Source organism: Macaca mulatta, chromosome 15, assembly GCF_049350105.2.
Source record: "Macaca mulatta isolate MMU2019108-1 chromosome 15, T2T-MMU8v2.0, whole genome shotgun sequence".
Lineage (NCBI taxonomy): Eukaryota > Metazoa > Chordata > Mammalia > Primates > Cercopithecidae > Macaca > Macaca mulatta.
In genome coordinates, this window is record NC_133420.1 from 16,948,988 (window position 1) to 16,970,619 (window position 21,632).

At 50.1% G+C, this 21,632-nt stretch overlaps 1 protein-coding gene across 22 annotated transcripts in view; it reads right to left on the reverse strand.

Moving 5' to 3' along the window:
- FUBP3 (far upstream element binding protein 3) overlaps positions 1–21,632 on the reverse strand; it is a 59,987-nt gene that overhangs the window by 4,279 nt on the left and 34,076 nt on the right. For 21 of the 22 annotated variants that reach the window (XM_077965597.1, XM_015116533.3, XM_077965594.1 and 18 more), the window contains 13 exon segments: positions 21,163–21,212; positions 20,662–20,733; positions 19,343–19,400; positions 17,179–17,341; positions 15,824–15,922; positions 13,305–13,409; positions 11,283–11,385; positions 10,418–10,518; positions 7,623–7,764; positions 3,385–3,545; positions 2,540–2,613; positions 2,149–2,229; positions 1,893–1,969 (listed from right to left, as the gene is read on the reverse strand). In XM_077965597.1, the coding sequence (XP_077821723.1) occupies positions 1,893–1,969; positions 2,149–2,229; positions 2,540–2,613; positions 3,385–3,545; positions 7,623–7,764; positions 10,418–10,518; positions 11,283–11,385; positions 13,305–13,409; positions 15,824–15,922; positions 17,179–17,341; positions 19,343–19,400; positions 20,662–20,733; positions 21,163–21,212 (1,286 nt within the window). 22 annotated transcript variants of the gene reach the window in all.

Consider the following 21,632-nt stretch of genomic DNA (forward strand, 5'->3'; position numbering starts at 1 on the left):
GCACGTGTTGGGGTGGTCCAGCCCTTCTCTTCCATGCAGGACCCTGGGTTCACCGTCTAGGCTGTGGGGCAATGAAGACTGGGAGGGGCAGAGAAACAGCCGGCGCCCGGAAACACAGCCTCAGCACCGAGCCAGGCACAAGACGGGGTTCAAAGACTTGACCACAGCAGTGGGTCAGGACCTTTCCTTCTGCCCAGGCTGGGGCTGGCTCAGGTGTCCACCTGCCAAGGCCCACAAAAGACCCCCTCACTGTCTTGTCTCCTGTGAGGATTGTAGCCTGAAGCAGGCAGGAAGGGCAAACCACTGCAGAGTGAGCGCAGCCAAATGCTTTCTCCACCAGTTCACTTTACTGCAGGCTGAGGAAGCAGCAAGCAGCGGGGGGAAGGAGGGAAGGAGATGCCCCGCTTCCTCCCACAGGGGCAGGGCGAAGGAGGGACACAGGCAGCAAACACTCTTCCCTCTGACACAGAGGGCGCCAGCAAGCAGGACTTCACTGCCAAACAATATTTCACCAACCCAAACTGGTTCTCAACTGCAAAACCCTGGAATAAACAAATGAGCCAAGCTCAACAACATGAGATGAAGGCTGCTCAAGGGTGGCAAGACCACTGGGCGCCTCCTGCGCTCTCCCTTCCTCAGCCCAACAGGCCTCTGCCAGTTCTACCCGCCAGGGGGCCGTTTCCCCTGAAGGCCTCCCAGGCCTCATGTCTCCAGAGTCAATCCTGGCCACCTTGCTGCCTGGAGGATTCTCTCAGACCAGAACAGCACCCAAAGGCCCCGGCACTGTGAGTGCAGCTCCCACCGAGACGTGAGGAGCCAAGGAAAGGAAACAGGGTCAGCACCCATGGTCAAGCATGCAGAGAGAAAGGGAATGGTGGGATCTGGGTGCTGTGTGGGTGCTCACTGCAGTGTTCTATGATGTTTGAAACGTTTCATAAGATGATACTGGGGAAAAAAGGGAAGAAACACAACTATACAATTTCAGAGCATGCAAGTGCTTTAGAATTCAAACCCAAACCCATGATTTTACATGTGACAGAAGTGGAGCTCCAGAGAAGGCAGGGCGTGCCTAAGGCCACACAGCACTGGCCTCAGGACTCTGTGTAAGGCTAAAGCGGCAGAACCCCAGAAAGGGGGCTCAGGCCGTCCGAGCCAGGCTGTGAGGCGGGGCCTGCGGCCTGGGTGCTGTCAGAATCTGCAGACACTGAAGAAGCCTTTCCAAACACAGGACAGAAATTCCAGATGGGTCAAGAGAACCTGGATCGTACTAAGGTAAGCGTTCTGCTTTGCTTTGTGAAGGCCATGCCAGAGGAGCTAGACCAGCTCTGAAACCCAACAGTGGCTCCTGAAGCGGCTGTGGGGACAGAGTGGGCGGGGCTTTGATTCCCACCCGGACTTCCTCCTTCACAACCAGTCTCCCTGAGAGGCGGGACGCAGCAGAGGTCATTCCCTAGCTGTTTGCTTCTGAAAAGTTCAGGAGATGAAAGCCTAAGAGGGGAGAGGAAGGCAGCCAGGAGCCAGCCCCCACAGGGAGTGGAGAAGAGGAGGGGCAGAAGCTGGCTCAACCCACACCCACAGCCCATCCATGCATGGGGAACAAAAGTGACAGAGGCCCAGAGCTCTGAGGAGGACAGGTGGGCCAAGAGGGCCAGCCCAGAGTCCCCAGTCCGCCTGAGGTTTGTGCAGTTTCCCTCTGGGCCTTTCTCTGAGCATGCGCAACCCCCGGGACAGGCCTACAGGAAGCCCCAAGCCCCACCCGGAGGGCTCCTTGTCATTTGGGGAGGGGCATCCTGGGCCTGCGGGCTGAGTTGAGTGGGGGCGTTTTAGCCCCAGGACTTCTGTGGGTCCCAGCCTTTCTGGAGGGCATGCGCTCCCCACCCCGAGTCACTTACTTGGGACCTGCTGTGTGGGCTGCTGCCACGCCTGGTAGGTGCTGCCCCAGCCCTGGGTCAGAAAGGCCGGAGGACCACTGTGGATGACAAGAGAGTCACTCGTTCCTATAGAGGGCAAGTCACCCCGGTCGTCTCCCTCTTCACTGCTCACCTCCCTCACCCCAGCCAAGCATCACTGGACCCTTGCCTGTCAGCAGCAGCCAAGTGATCACCCTAGTCCCGTCTATCCCCAGCTGAGTCACAGCAGGTCACCTACCTCACGGGGGTGCTGTGGGGGTTCCCGTTCACCTTGGCAGCCATGTTTGGGAAGCACCCGGAGCTCCTCGGAGGAAAGGTACTGGGAAAAGGTGAAAGAAACAACAGACTGAGCGCCTCACATGGAGGGCTCGGCCCCTTCCCCCAGCCACAGGGCACTGAGGGGGCGGTCAGGACGGAAGACCCTCTGCCCTATGGGAGACTCCCATCCCACTGCGGAGGTCAGTGAGTGACAGGCTGGAGGAACCACTGGTGAGACGAAAAGAAACGAGTCCTGCCCACGCCCAGAACTTCAGGCCTTGGCTGGCGCTCCCTAGAAGCAGCTGGAAAGGACAGGGGATCTCTTGGGAGCGAGGGAATTTTCCCGGGCAAGACGGATGCAAAAGACTCACTTTTGATGAGGTGGGGCAGGTGGCTGGCTGAAGGGACTCTGTCCGAAGGCTCCAGGTGCTCCGAGATTGGTCCCCTGTGGGGGCACAGAGGGAGCTCTCACCCGCTGTTGGCTGCACACCTCTGTCCTCTGCCCAGGCCCGCCCCGAGGCAAAGCCCAGCTATTGGGGGGTTGGAGTCGAGTGAAGTCAGGACACCTACGCACTCACACTAGCCTTCCTTCCCACAGCAGGCTGCACTGCAGAAATGGCTTCTGCCCTCCAGCGACCAATACCACCACACAGCCAGTCCTGGCACCACCACAACTGCCCTGGTATATCACCCTGGGGGTAGGGACCAACCTGCTTGACTCTCCCGTCAACTTAGGCTGGCCCAAGGCTCTTTCTGCCATTCTACGTCCCCATTGAGGTGAGCAGTGGCCCATCTGTCCTCCATCAACACTCCCTTTCTTTATCTGCCTTGAGGTGCCTGAAACTAAAGCCAGAGTCAATGAAAGCTGCCTGCTGGGCTGGCCGCCAGGGCAATGCCAGCGGAGTCCCGGGGCAGCGCTGGGGGGAGGCTGCTGCCCCAGCTGCTCATCTAAGCCTGCAGGGGAACGGCTCTGGGGCCTCGGCTGCTGCGGCCTTGGTGAGTCCTGCCAGGCTTCCTTCATTGCTTCTGGGCCTGGCTCTGGCACTCCCTGGGTCTCCGACCCTCCCCTTCGGCAAAGCAGGAGGGGGCTTGCCCTCAAGTGATGTGAGAACCCACAGGCACAAGCAGCGCAAGGTTGCGGGAAAAGCTGGTACCTTGGACATCCAAAAGCAAACAGCTATGAGTAAGCCAGGTGGGGGAAGGACCTTGTACGTACGCCAACTTTCTCATCTATGAGCTGCCTGGCCACCTCGATCTGCTGGGGAACCCCCCTGATGGTGAATCTCCGCAGGTTGGGGTCGCTGTTGGGAGGGGGGTTCCTCTGAAGCTCCACGTGCGCCCCTGACTGCTGGTTGATGCTTTTGATGTTCTCACCCCCTGTGGACAGCAGAACGAACACAAACCGAAGAGTAAGCCGCTACTGTGGCAACCCAAGGCTCTGGGCACTTGGCTCCAGAAGAGGACTCGGGGGGATTTTGTGCATGTCGGCACTTGTCCCGACAATAGAGAAGTACTCTCTCTTTACTCCAAAGTGGTTGTAACTAAACCCAGGGCTCTCTCACCTGCAAAACTAGCTGTTTGGAGTGAAGCTGGACTTCCTCTCAAAGCCAAGCTGAGGCCACAGATGCCATGTGAAACCTCCATGTGGAGGCCCTGAGTGGCCCAGTGACCAGGTCTGGCTGAGGCCCGTGGGTCTACACCATGGAGCTCACCCCTGGGGGCCAGCTGTGGGGCTCCTGCCCAGCCAGGGATGGCACTGCCCTTCTTAGCACAACAATGGTGAGCCAAGGGCCCCTCTGTGACAATGGGGCCTTCAGCCTGGCTGTGGGCAACTGTCTCCATAGGCCAAACAGACCACAGGCCCAAACATGCCTGGAGCCCGCTCGGGCCTTCAGTATCCCACCCTGTCACTTCTCAAGTCCCTGCCTCCTCCATGGGGTGGGGCAGGTCTAGCCAGGCAGTGCAAGGATGGGGTGGAGGCCACAGAGACCTGGGTGGAGCAGGGCTAATGAAAATTTAGTTGGTCTCTTTCAAAAACCTGTGAGAGTCTCAGTCTCTTAATGAAATTTGCATAATAAAAGCTCCAGCAGTGTAACAATAGTTGGATTCTTCTGAAATTCACAGAACTTGCAGATCTGCTCTGCTCAACTCCGTGGGGGATGGAGGGTTGCTAAGAGGAGCCAGAATACAAGGGTAACTTGGAGCACAGAGTTTGGAAAAGTGGAGAAAAAGGTAATCTGCTCCAAAGCTGGTATAGGGCAGCAGTGAGCCCGGTGATCAAAAGCAAAGGCCAGGGGCCAGTGTCGGCCCCTCCTCTGCCCACAGTCAAAACAGGCCCTAAATGCCATGTGCCACCTCACCAAGACACCATCCCCACAATCCACCAAACACTCCCAGCTTCCCTCCACCCACTGCCAGAAAAGCCCTGTCTCAACAGCCTATCAGGCCAGTCGGGAGGGGACGCTAAAGGCAGACACAAGCTGCATCTTGTCAGGACTCTATAGGGGTCAAGGAATGAAGAAGGAGACTTCAGGTGGTCCTTACTGAAGGCAGCGGGGGCAACCCTTACAGGGGAGAAAAGACGCTGGGAGACATGGCATGCAGATAAGGTCACATGCAGAAGAGGTTAAGTTTAGGGTGGTTTTAAATTTAAAAAACCAATAAAATCAAATGTTGTGCTTGTGATTTCCTTAAAGTCCTGCTGGAGATTCAGAAAAGCATCCCTGCATTTTCTATCCTGGCCAGGACCCGCCTGTCTGGGGACACACCAGGCCAACGCCCACAGCTCTGATTTCCTCTGGGCCGGTGCAAGCCCCTCCTAGGCGACCTTTACCTCTGCCCTTTACTCAGAGGCCACGGATTTTATCTTCTCTGCGCCATGAAAAGCGGGATCCAAGGCAATGGTTTTTGGAGAGCAATAAAGAATAGAGACTTGGCCAGGCGCAGTGGCTCACGCCTGTAATCCCAGCACTTTGGGAAGCCAAGGCGGGCGGATCACCTGAGGTTGGGAGTTCGAGACCAGCCTGACCAACAGGGAGAAACCCCGTCTCTACTAAAAATGCAAAATTAGCTGGGTGTGGTGGCACATGCCTGTAATCCAAGCTACTTGGGAGGCTGAGGCAGTAGAATCACTTTAAGCCAGGAGGCGGAGGTTGCGCTGAGCTGAGATCACGACACTGCACTCCAGCTTAGGCAGTAAGAGTGAAACTCCATTTCAAAAAAAAATAATAATAATAAAATAAAAAAGAATAGAAACTAAAATGGAGACCATTTCCCCAGGCACACCTAAGACTCGAGGGAACCCTACCAGCCTCCACCCAGATCCACTTGGTCTGGAGGCAAAAGCACAAAGACATGAGTGTCTGCGACTGAGAATCCTGCGGTCCCCAGACAGCCGAGGCCCCAGCCCTCCCCACTGGGCCCTGGGACCCTCGTCCCCAGGCCTTGGGAACATGCTAATAAGGTGAGGAGGCACCACAAAACCTTGTGGGGCCGGAAGGAGTTAATTTAAGTTCATCTTCTTTCAAAATGAGGTCACTAGCTCGGCACATGGTGGCTGTCTATAGACTCATTCAGCAGCCCGCTCCATTCTTCTACCTGATGGGGGGCAGAAGCGCCCCACCAGTGGCCCCCCGGCTGGACGTGAAATCGTAAAGCAATTAATCAAACCTGCTAAAAGGCCTGGCTGACAAGAGCAGGCTGGCTGCGCTATCTGTCAATGTTGCTGTGTTTATCATGGAAATCCAGCAGGGGCCAGGGAGGCTCTGTGTCTGTCCAGGCCAGAGGCCAAGGAAAGCTGGGCCTGACTGCATGCAGCTCCTCTCTCCCTTACCCAGGCGCGCCCATCTCAAGGAAAAGAGAGGCCTCACACGGGCCCCGAGCGGGGGGTGTATGTGTGTGTGAGACACAGAAAGATCCTCCCATATCCGAGACACTTATTAGGCCTCTTTAGGCTGCTACTCAAGCATGGGACACAGACCAGTTACTGCTTCGTTCTCATCACTGTTCTCTAGGAATCACTCAGGATGACTCTGTGAAGGACCAACTACAAGGGGCTGCTCTGTGAGCACCAAGGGTTCACCGTGAGAACCTGTCATGGTGAGGCAACAATGCTCACTCAGGGTTTAGAGACACAAGCAAATGAAAACTTCGCTGACAAAATGGTTTGCAAAAGGCCAAGAAATCTAGATCTAGCAAATCCTCAACCTATAGGCATCAACTAGCTGCAGTCTCACAGCGGTCAGGCTGGCGGTCTGCGCAGTGTGAGACTTCTGGCAGCATCTGGTGCAGCCCGCGATATCCCAAACACTCACCAGCCCGCACACCTGTCGGCAGATGAACACAAACCCATATTGTTTCTACCACCTCTGAGTGGTTCAGCATCTAAAAGACAACACAGTTTCTTGCATTTTGCAAGAGCATAAAGCCCACAGTGTCCGTGAGCTGGGACAAGGGCAGCTCCTGGGACGTGAGTGTGGGGGGCTCCCACCTGCCCAGCTCTGGAGGTCTCTGCTGGTGAGGCATCCCCAAGTCCTGCCTATCCAATACGAGTGCCCCTCAGGCAGCTAAGAGGTATTTGGTGATCACAGAAATGTGAGAAACTCTGGAGAGGCGACTGTCCTCTCCACCTGCTGTCAAATACCTAATGAAGGCAACTACGAAACCCAGAGACGACGGAGGCCCCGCTGGCCGTGAGGCCTGGCTCAGAGCCCCCCGGAAGCCGAGCCCACTGCCACACTGGGAAAGGCCCCACAGCCTCAGCCCTGGTCTCTATAGCCTTTCTGGGTCCCAGGGCCAGCCAAGATGAACTGCTGCCAATGGCTGAGAAATACGGCTGCTCTCTCCCGGTTCTCAGTGAAGGACAGGAAGGAGCTACAGTAGCCATGAATGAGGGTTTCTTCCTAATGTTCTCCAAAATGCCCAGAAAAAACGAACAAATCAATGTTTATTTCCCTCCACAGAGAGTCCGGGACTCACAGTAAGTATGCAGAAAGGATAAAAACCATTTTCACCTGTTGTGCGGATCAAGACCAAATACTCAAACCTGGTAAGGGAAAGAAGTGATACAGTCGAGAAGGGATTTTCACTGAGGATATTGTCTCAACCATCCCTCTAAGTTCCTTGTCCCTCTAAGCTCCTTTGAGGTGAGTTAATTACCCATCGGTCGACTGACAAAGGCCCCCCACCTTGCACAGGGTATCTTTTCACCAAGTTAAGCTGCCCTCAACAGGCAAGGGGTTTTACTGCTGTCTTCTTCATATTCACAGGAAAAAATTCACTTTGCCCCTCAAAACAGGCCCGTCAGCAGCCTCAGAGAACCATGCCAAGCAGGGTTTCAGCAGCCCCAGCCTGCAGCAGCGAAGGGACTTCACCCAAGGTTCTGGAGGCCCGCTGACCTGCCTTCCCTCAAGCCAAACAGCTGAACGGGGATGTGAAACCCCAGCTGCCTCTTACCTTTGCCTATGACAAGGCCACACTTATCGGCTGGCACCGTGTATGTTATCTCCTGGACGCCACCAGGGGCTCCCACGCTCCAGTCGCCACGGCCACGACCTCTTCCTCTGGCTGCTGCCAGGCCTCCAAAGCCGTCTCTTTCCTGGAAAGATCACAGAGCTCTCGTGACCTCTGCCACTGCCACAGCACCACTGCTCCTCTTCTCCAGGGTGGAGGTTAAGTGACAGGATGCAATCAATGCCACCCGTGAGAACCTAGCACCTTTCCACACTTCCCATTCTGAAGGGCTCTTTCAAGCCAGTATTGACACCAATCACGGGTGTATCCGGGGAGGGCCTGTGCAGACGAACACGCATGGTTACATAAACAGCTCCAATGTACCCAACAGAAACAGGCAGATACAAACTCCAAGGCTGAAGCCCAGTGGCCTTTCTCCCTGGAGCTTTCCTCACTGGGCCCCGATCTACAGGCATCAAGAGCCGGTTTCTCCCCTGCAGCTGAGGCCCCTCTTTTCCATGGCAGACACATACTGGGCCTGTGGGAAGCCAGGTGCGCAGAGCCTGCTGACCCGCCCCGACCGGGCACTGCTCAGCCACAACACCTGGCACTCTAATCAGCAAGAAGGGTAAATGGATTTTATTCAGTTTTAGAAAACTTCTTGGTGGTTGTGCCCCCAAGCAGCAGCAGCAACAGGTTCGAGGGTGACCAATTTGGGGCTACTTTAGAAGGGAGGAACAGAGGGAACCGGCCAGGGCCTCCTCCCCATGCGGGGCTGGAGAAGTCTCTGACTCATTCTCCCACTGTTCGCCCAGCAGAGAGAACAACCTAATCTACCAGCTGACAGAGGAAGAACCCTTTCATTCAGACGGCGGCAAGTCTCATTCCAGCCGCTGTCCACTGAGTCATTTAAACTCAGCTGCAGCTGCGGTATTTAAACTCTCTTAAATGTGGAGGGTGAACCTGGTCAACCTAAGAGCTATTTCATGGAAGGGAGACGCTGCAGACTTTTCAACACACTGAAGAAATGTTGGGCAAAACCTGCTCGTGTTGATTAAGAGTAAACTGAACGTTTACCCAGAATCTAAACCAGCAGAAAGCGGAGACAACTGGAGTGCTCTTCCCCCGCACTCTGCTTTTATGAGAGACAACTGCCGAGTAAACAAGGCAATTTTAGGAATTTATGTTCACACATGCACACGAGCGCACAGTCAACTTTCTGGGCATGGCACAGATCTCAAGGAAAAGGTTTTCTCCCAAACATCTCACAGCCTCGGCAGCACAAGGTTCATAAACTTTTTTTTTTTTTCTTTTTTGAGAGATTTTTGCTCTTGTCGCCCAGGCTGGAGTGCAAAGCGGGATCCCGGCTCCCTGCAACCTCCGCCTCCTGGGTTCAAGCGATTCTCCTGCCTCAGCCTCCTGAGTAGCTGAAACTATAGGCATGTGCCACCACACCTGGCTAATTTTGTATTTTTAGTAGGGACGGGTTTCACCATGTTGGTCTTGAACTCCTGACCTCAGGTGATCCACCTGCCTCAGTCTCCTGAAGTGCTAGGATTACAGGCGTGAGCCACCACGTCCAGCTAATTTTGTATTTTCAGTAGAGACAGGGGTTTCACCATGTTGGTCAGGCTGGTCTCGAACTCCTGACCTCAGGTGATCCGCTTGCCTCGGCCTCCGAAAGTGCTGGGATTACAAGAGTGAGCCACGGCGCCTGGCCAAGGTTCATGAACTCTTGCTACAAAAAAGGATGCCAGAGATCATTTAGAGCAGGGGTGTGCAATCTTTTGCTTCCCTGGGCCACACTGGAAGAAGGCTTGTCCTGGGCCACCCATAAAATACACTAACACTAATCATAGCTGATGAGCTTTTAAAAAAAAAAAAAAAAATCACACAAAAAATCTCTTAACATTTTAAGAAAGTTTATGAATTTGCGTTGGGCTGCATTCAATGCTGTTCCTGGGCTGCGTGCAGCCCACAGGCTGAACAAGCTTGATTTAGCGGCTGTTTTATAAACTTGTCTAATCCTAAGAATTGCCTGGGTCTCTAGTGAAGACCCAAGACCCTCCCCTGGAAATTCTGATTCAGTAGATCTGGGGTGGGGGCCTACACATTTGTAATTTGAGTAAGAACCACCAGATGGCTCTTAGGGGATCACATGGAGAGCACTGCCTGGCACAAAGCACCCCGAGTCTGCTGCTGGGAACACCAGACCCAGAGGTTCAAAGGCTGCTCCAAGGTCACATGACTGATGCCAGAGCTGGGAGTATAATTTCCAGTCTCTTGCTTTATTCTTCCGTTCTGGTCTTTCTCAAATGTGTCCTCAGTCCTACCATCAGTTACAGGGGTTCCTAGCACTGTCACACAGGCTGGCTCACAGTCCGAAGACGTAAATGAAATCAAGTGCATGAAGGCAGCTTTAGGACTTTGGAAGATCCTGAAGTGCTTTCTACCACTAACACTGGATTTCACTAACATAGTTTAACATGAGATACACTTGATTATTTGAAACTTGGCGGCCAGTCTCCACGGTATTTCCCCACTTGGTTTAAATAGCCAGAAACTTACTGTGTAAAGGCAATCTAGATGGTGAGGTCAATAAAGGCAGAATGATAATTAATGAGCAGAAAAAAAACACCAAGAAGACAGGAAAGATGCGGATGTAGAGAAACTGCTGGCTTCCCACAATGTGATGTGAGATGCCTCGGGTGACTGCTCTATGCGCTGCACCGAGAGCCCTGGGTAGCACTTTCCACTTCTGCAGCTCGAACGCTCACACTCCACAGAGCTGGACCCACCTGGGCTGTGAGAATCAGCTCGCTGATGATGTGCGCTGCGTGCTGACACCGATCCGGAGGGCCCATGACCTGGGCAGCTCTTTCTGGACTAATCCCATCATCTGAGGAGCCAGGTGAGAGACGGGGATTAGAAAAAAGCCCAACGTTAGAAGGAAACAAAGATTAATCTGATTCCCAATCAATATTCTTACCCGCGGTGCCAAAAGGGGCAACAGGAATACTGCCAGCTCCAGGGACTCTTTGGGAGTGATGTGGTTGATAGGAAAATGTGTGTAATTATATTGTTTCGCATATTTCAGGTCCATGCTCAATTCTTATGCAATTACAGCCATTTAAAAAATATATCATTAAAGAACTGAAACAAAACTTGACTTTAAAAAAGCCAAGGGAGTCAGAGCAGAGCTATGGCAACAGCTTCCAGAGAACAGCCTGCCACGTTTTCCTCTTTTCAGACCACATGGAACAGTTTGCTCATTAAGGCAAATTTATAAAATTTAAAAATTTGTCCTTTATTCTGAGATGTTTTGTCTTTGTAGTTTTAAATTATCTCAAATAAAATCAAAATTATATATATATACATATATATATTTAAATTTTACTTGGCAAAATCAAAAGCTGACATACTATGCATATAGTCCAAGGAGGGAAAAAAAAAAAAAAGAAAGGCCTGGAAATCAAAGGTGACTGACAGGGATCCAGGGAGGGAAAAGAAGGTTGGGAAAAGAAACTGAGATTGGTAATCTGGTAGCAGAAATGCTGCAAGGACGAGAAAGGTGAACACACATGAACCAACAGCCAAGCCCTTGTTTTGTAAGGTATTTTATCATCCTTTCAACACTAAGGATTTCTGAATCATCAAACCCACCTGGTTTAAACTGAATCCTCACACCAGCATCATTCTGGATCTTTTTGATCATTTCCCCGTTTCTTCCTATTACAATGCCCACAGCAAACCTAGGCACAGATACCTAGGCACAGAGAAACCAAACCTCATCAGAACTTTTCACAAACCTGTCTTTTTAAAGGGCACTTTTTTTCCCTTTTTTTTTTTTTTTTTAAACTGAGTCTCGCTCTGTTGCCCAGCCTGGAGTGCAGTGGCACAATCTCAGCTCATAGTAGCCTCCGCCTCCCGGGTCCCAATGATTCTCCCACCTCAGCCTCCCGAGTAGCTGAGAAAAAAGGCACAGGCAACTATGCTCAGTTAATTTTTGTATTTTTAGTAGAGATGGGGTTTCACCTTGTTGGCCAGGCTGGTCTTGAACTCCTGACCTCAGGTGATCCGCCCACCTCGGCCTCCCAAAGGGCTGGGATTACAGGCGTGAGCCACCGTGCCTGGCCAGGACACTTTATTTTTGAGATGCAGTCTCGCTCTGTTGCCCAGGCTGTAGTGGCACGATCTTGGCTCACTGCAATCTCCACCTACCCCAGGTTCAAGCAATTATCCCTGCCTCAGACTCCTGAGTAGCTGGAATTACAGGCACCTGCCACCATGCCTGGCTTATTTTTGTATTTTTTAGTAGAGATGGGGTTTCACCATGTTGGCCAGGCTGATCTTGAATTCCTGACCTCAAGTGATCTGCCTGTCTCAGCCTCCCAAAGTGCTAGAATTATAGGCGCGAGCCACCACACCCGGCCCAGGACATATTTTAACACACAACTTAGTTTTTATTATAGTGCATTCCTAGAAATGATATAATAAAGGACATTTTTCCCTTTTAGGAATAACATTGTGGTTGAACTGCATTCTTAACTGTTAAATGCATCCAATTTGAGATTTGATCAAAATAGTTATAAAAATGAATAAACCTTATAGATAAAAGATGAAAAATAGTACTTTTGCCTTCCAATAAACACACCATACACACAGTTACCCAGGCTGGACTTGTTACCCAGACTGGATTACAGTGGCGTAACTGTAGCTCACTACAGCCTCGATCTCCTGGGAGGAGTGAGCCTCCCTCCTTAGCCTCTAGAACAACTGGGACTATAGGCATGTGCCACACCGGGCTAATTTAAATAATTTTTTTTTGTTTTGGTAGAGATGATGTCTGGCTATATTGCCCAGACAGATCTCAACCTCCCGGCCTCAAGTAGTACTCCTGCCTAAGCCTCTCAAAGCACTGGGATTACAGGCATGAACCACCATGCGTAGCCCTAGTGGTTCTTTAAAGTGTATTTTTTTCCTTCATTTTTCTTTTATTGTGGCTAAAATATACATAATATTTATCACTTAACCACTTGTAAGTACACAATTCAATGACATTACAAACATTCACAATGTTGTGTAACCATCACCACTATCCATATCCATTTCATCATCCCCAGCAACTCTGTATCCATTAAACAATGACTCCTCCTTCCCCCCACATCTGATAGCTTCTACTGTACTTTCTGCCTCTATGCATCTGCCTCTTGGGTGCCTCAGGTAAGTGGAATCGTACAATATTTGTTCTGTATCCGTCTTATTGCAATGAGCATACTGTTTGTAAGGTTCATCCATGTTGTCGCACACAACATTTCATTTTCTAGGACAGACTCTGACCCCCCTGCAACCTCATCAATAAATACAGGCTGCTGAGTTTGATAGAATCATAATATACATCACCAAGAAATCCTGAACTTTGGTTTTTACCTGGGCAACTGGTTAACCTCTAAAGCAAAGCTTCAAAACCAAGGGAAACGGCCCCATGCCCTGAAATGCAGCCAGCTCCCCTCACTGCAGGCCGATTCCGTTCCAGTCCACCCTCACACCCACCCTAACAAGCGAGGTAATTCTTAAGGTTTTGAGACAAAACTTAACTTGCTCAAGGTTAAAGAGCTGACAGAAGTGTGACCTACAACTTTAATCCTCATCTCATTTGCCTACTAACCTGTAATTTAAGCATACCTCTATACTGCCTCCTCCCACTCGGGAGCTGAAGTCACCACGTACACCCCGAAAGTCAGCTTGGTCTTTTTCTCGGATAATCTCTAGTACCATTTCTCTTGCTTGCTGCGTAAACACAAACAAAAAGCATTATGAGAAAAACTCCTGAAAAAAGATACACCACCAGGTGAAATTTCAAGATCAAACCCTCTTAACTTGGGGTTTAAAGGCGCTCAGCTTTAGGACAATTCGCTTACTGCTTACGGGACATGTAGGGATGCACGTATCAAATTTGAAGTGATGTGTCCAAATGTCCACACAGGTAAGGGTCCACCTTCTATAAAAAGCCTCAGTTGGGTGAGCACATCTGCGTGTGGTCAGAAATGGATTCCTATCACCCCTAGGTGTTTTTAAATTTTTAAATCTTTTTCTTTCTGATCAATACAGTGGATTGACCTAGGTGTTTCTTGGTGCCATTTCTTTCTAGCAGGAAGGGGTGTCTAAGACGCCCACTGAGGGCAGGTCCACGAGACAGAGAACTCTGCCAAGGCTTTACATCACAGAGGCACTCCAGTAAGTTAAAAAGAAAAGGCTGAAAGCCAAATACATTGCTTTAAACAAACAAACAAACAACAACAAAAGGGCAAGCCTATCTTATTTCTATAATCTCCTGCTGAGACTTCCTTGTGGACGTCACTATATCCCAGGCAGACTCAAGTGTCCTTCTCCCCAAAACACACACTTGGCAAGTCTGTCGCTGCAAGTCGGCCAGCCCGTGCCAGTACCAGCCACACAGGAATCTGTGCTCAAGATCTACTGTACCTTACAACTCAAGGGAATGTGAGAACTGTGTCTAGGAAGAAACAAAACAAACCCGTCAGCAATTTAAATCTTAGGACAGTTGGAGAAATCTGGATATGTACTGGATACCAGACGATGTTTTACAAGTACAGTTTTCTTAGCCCTGGTTATTCTTAGGAGATACATGCTTAAGGATTTAGGGGTAGAGTCATAACATCTGCCACTTGAATGATAAAGAAACACACACATATGCACACACATACAGCAAAACGTTAGGCAGGCTGAAGAGGTATATAGGTGCCCTAAATACAGCAGACTCCATCTCCTAAATGAAAAAAAAAAAGTGAAATATAGTTTTAAAATTTAAAAAATACTAAAACCCATTAAGTTAAAATTATTTCCTGCAAATTTATGGGACATTAATGATATATTCTTTGCTTGAGGTTTTTCCCTAAAAAAGACACCATCAAAGGCTGTGACAGAGAAAGGCGGCCTCTGAGGGAGGCAGTCAAGAAGCAGGCACTCTGTGGCCCCCCCGCAGCCTGCCACAGGCCTGGATCCGACACCACCACAGTACTGGAGCCCACGCTGGATGCTGAGCAGGGTGGGGAAAGGCAAGAGGCAATCTGGTTCCTTAAATGCCCAACTGTTCACACTGAGAGAAGGCCGGGAGCTCTGGAGGAGACAGCACATGAGGACTCTGGCCTGATGGAAGTGAAGGACCGCATCACCGACTGGAGTCCCCAGGCAGAAGCATGCCCATCACTGCCCTCACTCCTGTTCTAAAACTGTTATTTTACAGGTGTACCTTGACCAGCTTAGCTGAAGGATAGGGTTCAGAATTGGGAGAAATATTTTGCCAGGGACTGGAAACTTTCACTGATCAAAACCCCAGTGCTCCCGGAGAAGACCCATTCTTGATGGTGGCCTGGCTCATCGAGGAGCATCACCCTGGAGCTACTCTGAATGTGGCAATGGTAAAACAGGCTGCAGGTGGCAGAAAAAAGTACATCTGTGTTTCACTGAGGACAGACAAAAACCTTACACCCTCTGCCCACTTGAATTCCTGCTACCAGCAAGAGTTGGAAGGATAGGACCACCCCAGGGGATTGAAAACCAAGCCCCTTACTGCTTTCAGCCAGTGGGGCTGTCTCCCCTGGCAGCTCGGGGCCCAGGACACTTGCTATGAGGGTGCCCAGGTACCTGGATGGCTCTGGTACCTGTGCTCACCTCCAACCTCAGCTGAAGGGCTTGCAAAATAAGCCCAGAAGAGAATGAGCAAGTAAAAGCCAAGCACAGCCTGCATCTAAGCTGACCACAGGTCAGCAAATCAAAACTGCACCTGGAAGGATGACACGGGGGAAACAAAACAAAACAAAACAACCGTCCTGAGCCGCGCCACCAGCAGAAGCGCGGAACTGTTCTGCACACACACGGTCCAAGAACAGTCACCACCAGCCTCAGGTGTTATGGGCATTTGAGGTGTGGCCAGTGTACATGAAGAGCTCAGTTTTTATTGAATGTGAGTGAATTTAAATAGCCACAAGTAGCTAAGGCCTCTGGTTTTGGGCAGCACAAACCTAGATTCTTTTCATCACCAAACTTTGTTGAGGAGAACAGTTTACCTTCAATAACGGAGCAGCCAGTTTCACAATTACTTGAGAAAGATAAAAGCTCTAGGGTACCACCAAGTGACAGTCCCACAGCCAGGACTCACCCAACCCATGGCTCTTTCCTACCTGTACTTTAAATGCGTCTCCAGTGATACGAAGAGGCTTGTCTGCTCCCGTGGGCAATGGGCCATCCTGGATCATGACCATCTTCACTCCTGTCCGCTCCTGTGGGGAACACACACCGGCACAGCCCTCACTGTCATGAATTGGATCCAGTCACACCCACAATAAGCCCACCTCCCACCTACCACCAGGGACTGCCTTCCAACCTGGGCCATGAAGCTGGCTTCTGTGACAGCAGACATATAGGTTGGGTAAGACCACGTCCAAATGCGAGATGTAAAACCATCTGCTAAAATGATTCCAGTCCCTGCAGTATCTAAGCACTAAGGAGCTACTTTTACTGAACGCCAGGCACTTGGCACACACTCCATCTGACATTATGTGATTAGAACTTCCGTGGAACTGAGAGTCAAGTCCTGCCATCTTTCTACTTCAGCGTGTAATGGCTCTAGGTCCAGAGCTAATGAGTGGGGGACCAAAACTTGGAGGCTGGGATCCCAAATGATAAACTCTCAGAATCTACATTAGGATACCATCCTTACAACCGGGACCCAAGGACCGGGTTATGAGATGGCACGCAAGGGAAGCCACAATCCTTTACTTGCAACTGCAAAATCCCTTTTCTGAAAGAAAAGTTTATTTATAATTCATCTGGCAGCAAAACTGAACTCATGTCAATGTATTTTTTTCTTTTCTCTGAGTGTATCACTCTATTTAGCTACAGAAATACACATTTGATTTCAGGGTACTACCCCAGAACTTGCTGGGAGTGTCAAATTCTGAAACGTGTCTGGTGCCGAGTCTCTCAGAAGAGCGATTCTGGCACTAACAGGAGCTAATGCTCACGGAACATTCACTCAGTAACAGGCTCTTACATAAGAAGAAAAGAACGGCTTTTATTTCAGCTCCATCACAACAGTGAGGCCGGCACTTGCCCCTTCTGACACACAAAGACCCTGAACCTTCAAAAAGTAAATGAGCACATTTAAGATCAATCAATGAGGGAGGAAGAATGCTGGGTCTGAGCCTCTGACTCCAAATACTGCACTTTTATCTGAGATGCTGTCCTCTGATGATAAAAGCAGCCCTCACAGAGCTCACTGCCAAAAAGGCTGCTCAAAGTTCACAGGGGCCCTGATAGGGCACGCCTGCCCCAGTACTTGGCGTCATACTTGGCATCAGGCGTGGCCGTGGTGTACGTTCAGAAGCTGTCTGTCAAATGGAGGAAGGAAGCCTCAGCATCACGCTGTGCAAAGCCAGCCCAGTCAGGGAATGCCGGCCGTGAGCAGATCTCTGGGCCAGGAAGCCGAAGACCTGCTGAGAGCGGCCGCTGTGCTCCGCGCTCCGGGCTTACATACCTGCAACTGCTTGATTGTTTCCCCTCCTCTGCCGATGACCAGACCCACTTTAGATGCGGGAATGAGAATCTCCTGGATTGTGCTGTTGCTGTCTATGTCATTATGAAAGCCAGGTCCATTTCGACAGCGGTCCACAATCTGTCCCAGGAGCCGTTTGGCTTGTCTTTGGGAGGGAAAAGAACCACAAGAGAGCCAGCATTAAATGGAGGCTCTGGGTGTGCAAGACAGGGAAATAGCACTGAGGGAAAAGCTGCGGGAGTCAGGGCAGCCCTCCATCCAGCTCCAGCTCCTGCCCCAACCCGGAGGTCTCTCTGCCATCCGCCACGCTACTGGGCTGGAATTTAAAAGCAACACACACCATAGTACCAACGCTGCGACACAGAGCCTTGCCGCCCCTTTCAAGCCTGCCCTCTGCTCATGCTTATGTCTCCACAAAGGTGTTGTCTCCTACTAGGATGCCAGCTGCTCTGGGGGCAGAGACCATCTTTTATCCTTTTACATCTCTCTGTTCCCCCATCCAACACGACCCTTCTCACAGAGTATACTCAGTACACATTTGTTAAATAACGCAGGCAGGAGAGACAGCCAGCAATGAGAAAGATGGGAAGAAAGCAAGCAAGGATTAGTACTCACTGTCTGAACTCCCATACTCCACGCTGCTTCTTCATAACCAACAACACTGCTCTATGACTTCTAAGCTAAGGCTATGAATCCCAGTTTGGTTCCAAGAGGTGGGAAAGGGGGAGGCGGTGCTGGATGCAGCTGTGCACTCACAGACACCTGCTTTGGGCTTTCCATGGCAGCCAAGTTGGGACCCTGCATGTCACATGTCCTGCCATTGTGTTGATTTCTTGGGCAGCGGGGGAGGGCAACTGTAACATGGCGACAGCACAGCCCAGACCACCAAAGTCATCTGCTGGGCCAATTTCCTTTTCTGCACCAGAATTTCTCCTGGCTGTTATTTCTCGTATTTATTCTCTAAATTGCCACACATGATCTGCTTTTTGGCTTCTCTAATGGAGAAGAATTCAGCTACTGAACAGGCTGGCTGTGCTGCTCACTGAAGAAAATGAAATTTGTCTCCTCCTAAAGTTATAATCCCACTGCCTCTGGTCCTTGGGTAGACAGGAAGCAGGAATGGTTAGAAGAGTAGTAAGAAAGAAGAGAAAGGCAGGAAATAGATGTGGCCTTTTGTCGTCTTGAGCCTTTGCGTACAGAATCAGCTTCGTGTATCTTCCCAGTTACAGCAGCTTTTTAATATTTTGCTTGTGTACTAGATTAACCTGTGTTGGAAGAAAAATGCTTTGACTCCAGCAAACCATCCAGCTTGCCCTGTAATGCACACCTGCCAGCGATATTTATTCTGGTTCACTGCTTGCAATGTGATGGCAGAACAAGAGAATTTAAGCTCATCTAGACTCCCTGAGAAATGGAAACAATAAAACAACCCGTATTGAGCCAGATATAATCTTAGCACTCCTGGCCCCAAATGCAGTGCTGCTCTGTAGATTGAAGGACAGCAAGCAGGCTATAAGTCAGTATGTTTCCCTTTCCTGGGAGATTCTTGGATTTATGACACCTGCACCTGGTATAAGGTTCTGAGTTTGTGAGTAATAGGGTAGGAAAGCAATGTTAGTCTTAAGGCTGTTGCAAGGGCGCCAAAAGTCAAGACATCCTCTGGCCAGTCCATACGGCCCTCTGAGTAGAGCAAAGGTCATGAAGAGTTGACTCATTTGGTTCACAAATATCAGAAGGGTAACGGGATCAGCCTCCAGCCAAAAGACCTGGTACCAGGATTCTCAGTAGCTCACCAACTGACTGGCTTACTAATCCAGACCTGCTCAGGTAAAGGAAGTGTTAACAAGGAAGAAGTAAGTTGATTAGAGCATTCAGGTGGGGTGAATGTACACTCCTGAGACCCTGGTTTGAAGGAGAAGTTATGACAGCTGTGGGGTTTAGAACGAAGGCGATATCTCGTGTACTTAAGGTAACAAAATCCCCTGGCACAGTAACCTCCCAGATTTTTTCCTGTGGAATTATCTGCCTGTGTGGCCAGACTGCAGCACAGATTCACAGTGTTCAGTAACAGTGTTGCCCTTCCATTTCTCCCCATTTGGGGAAGGAGGAAGAAGAGTGAAAGAAAAAGTAAATAAAATAAACTTACTCAATACTTTCTGGGGTTCCGGTAAGTACACAGGGCCTCTCTGGAATCCCAGAACTCTCTATAAGAAGAATCAAGAAGATGAGGGGTGTTGGTGGGCACCGGGCACATGCACCTCTGCCTCTGTACAGACTCTCTCTAGGGCTGCTGCCTGCGCCAGCCCCGCAGAGGCCCAGGCTCCCAGAAAAAGACAGTTTGCTTCCGCTTGTGGACAGAATGTGAAGCTGGTAGCTTCACCCTGGGTTCTCGAAGCAGAAACAAGTCCCACAGGGGAAGCTAGAAGGACGTGACAGGATCTGTGAGTTGGTCCTGATTACCCGTCTCAGCTTCACTTCTGAGCCATTCACACGCTAGTAATTGTTTCAGTCCCTTTATCGTGCTATTCCTCAGTTTCTCCATTTGCAGCTCAATGGTGATGTCTCTGCACACGGCACACAAGCTAGCACACTAGGAAGGAACTTCATGACACATATATCAGGACATACCAGTTATGGCATGAGTGTCCCAAGAGATCAGTGACATCTATGTGGAACTAGGCCATTGAACGAGAGAAACACGTTACTTTCTAACACCACACGATGCCTCATTTTGTTCCTAAAAAATTTGCTTCTCAAAATCCTTCCTCAAAAAAATGAAAGAGAAACAGCTAACGGGAGTTACTGCCTTCAAGACACTGTAATACGTCTCTTTTAAAAGGACAAACATTTTTCTAGTCAAATGTCCTTCAAACCCCTTCCTTTGCAATGGAAAGAGGTCAAGCTCAAATTAGATGACAAAACCATAAATAAAATAAAAAACTGTTCTTCACTCCATCTCTCTCCATATTGCATGGTCAAAATGAACCCAGCTAGGAAAGGTTGGAAAACATGTTCAGTGAGTGCTAATCCAGCCAGGACCCCCAGCTATCCTCTTCCCACAAAGGGAAGGGACAGTCTCATCCAGGGGAGGCTCTCCTGATGCACACAGTCAAGGAGTGACCCCAAAATCGTAGGATTCCTACAGGCCCCACTATGCCACTATGTCTGGCATAACATTCTGGTGCAGAAAACATAGGTCCTAGAGTGGCAGGTGTTTGGGAAGGGGCCATGTCTGGCCACAGAGCTGAGGGAGAGTTTACCCCAGAAGCCAGATACGAGGCTTTATCTCCGGGCCCACCTTTGCTCTGATCCTTCTGGTTCTCATTTAGGAGTCCAACTCCCGAAGTGCAAGGAAAACACCAATCGCATATACTTACCCAAGCAACAAGCAAAGTACCGAACCTGGAAATGTTTGTAAAATACTGATTTCTATAAAATTGGTATCTATTTTTAAAAAGCCCTTACCTGAAGCAATCTGAATTTTGCAACCAGATTCTGCTTGAATCCGTGAAATCTGCTCACCTCCCCTGCCGATAACTGAAACAAATTGAACAGGGTCAGAATACACGCCCCCATTCCATATTTCACCACGCATGAATGACTGAATTAATTCCACAAACTGTGACACTTGGCTCACAACACTACACATCGAGTTGGCCCCTGTGAGCCCATCTCCACTCTTTGGGCACGATGGCAGCAGAAAGCCCGTGTGAAACAGCCTACAGGCAGAGGCGATTCAAGCTGAGGTGAGGAGACGTGGGGAAGGCGGGGGCATCCACAGCCCAGCGCTCTGGTTTCTGCAGCACTTCAGAGCTGTGGGGAATGGCATGTGCAAAGCATTCTACTACAGGTGACACCCACAAGAGAGATCAAAACAAAAAGGACCTCCTGGCAAAGGAGCTCAGAAAAAAACAGAGAGAAAAAGGGACAGGAATCAGGGAAAAAGTAGACAACACGGATACTTACTAAATCCAACCATTTTGTCAGGCACTTTGAATTCTTCCGTTATTACTGTCCTAAAAACAAAGAACATTTTGGAAAAAATACAGAATACAGAATTTTGCAGCCATTTTAGGTCCCCAAATTGCCCACACTGGCAATGTTGCAAGATAAAAGCTTAAAATACATCAGGCCAATCTGGCCAACAAATCCGCCACCATCTACAAAGAGTGTCACGTAATGAACCCTCTGGTCAATCATTCCTCCTAAAGGTCTAAGCCTTTCATCTCCCTGTGTCAGAGGAAGAAACCTCGGGTTTTCACGAAACCACCACCTCCTCTAACAGCTGCCTTTTCTTCAAACAGCACCTCTCAGCGTTGCCTCATTCTTCCTGGTTAGGTGCTCTCTAACCAACGGGCCATCAATCCCAGGTCACTGAAAGGTCCTCCGGTGTTGTGGGAGATGTTCAGACTTCCACTGTGGAGTCCTCTCTAGAT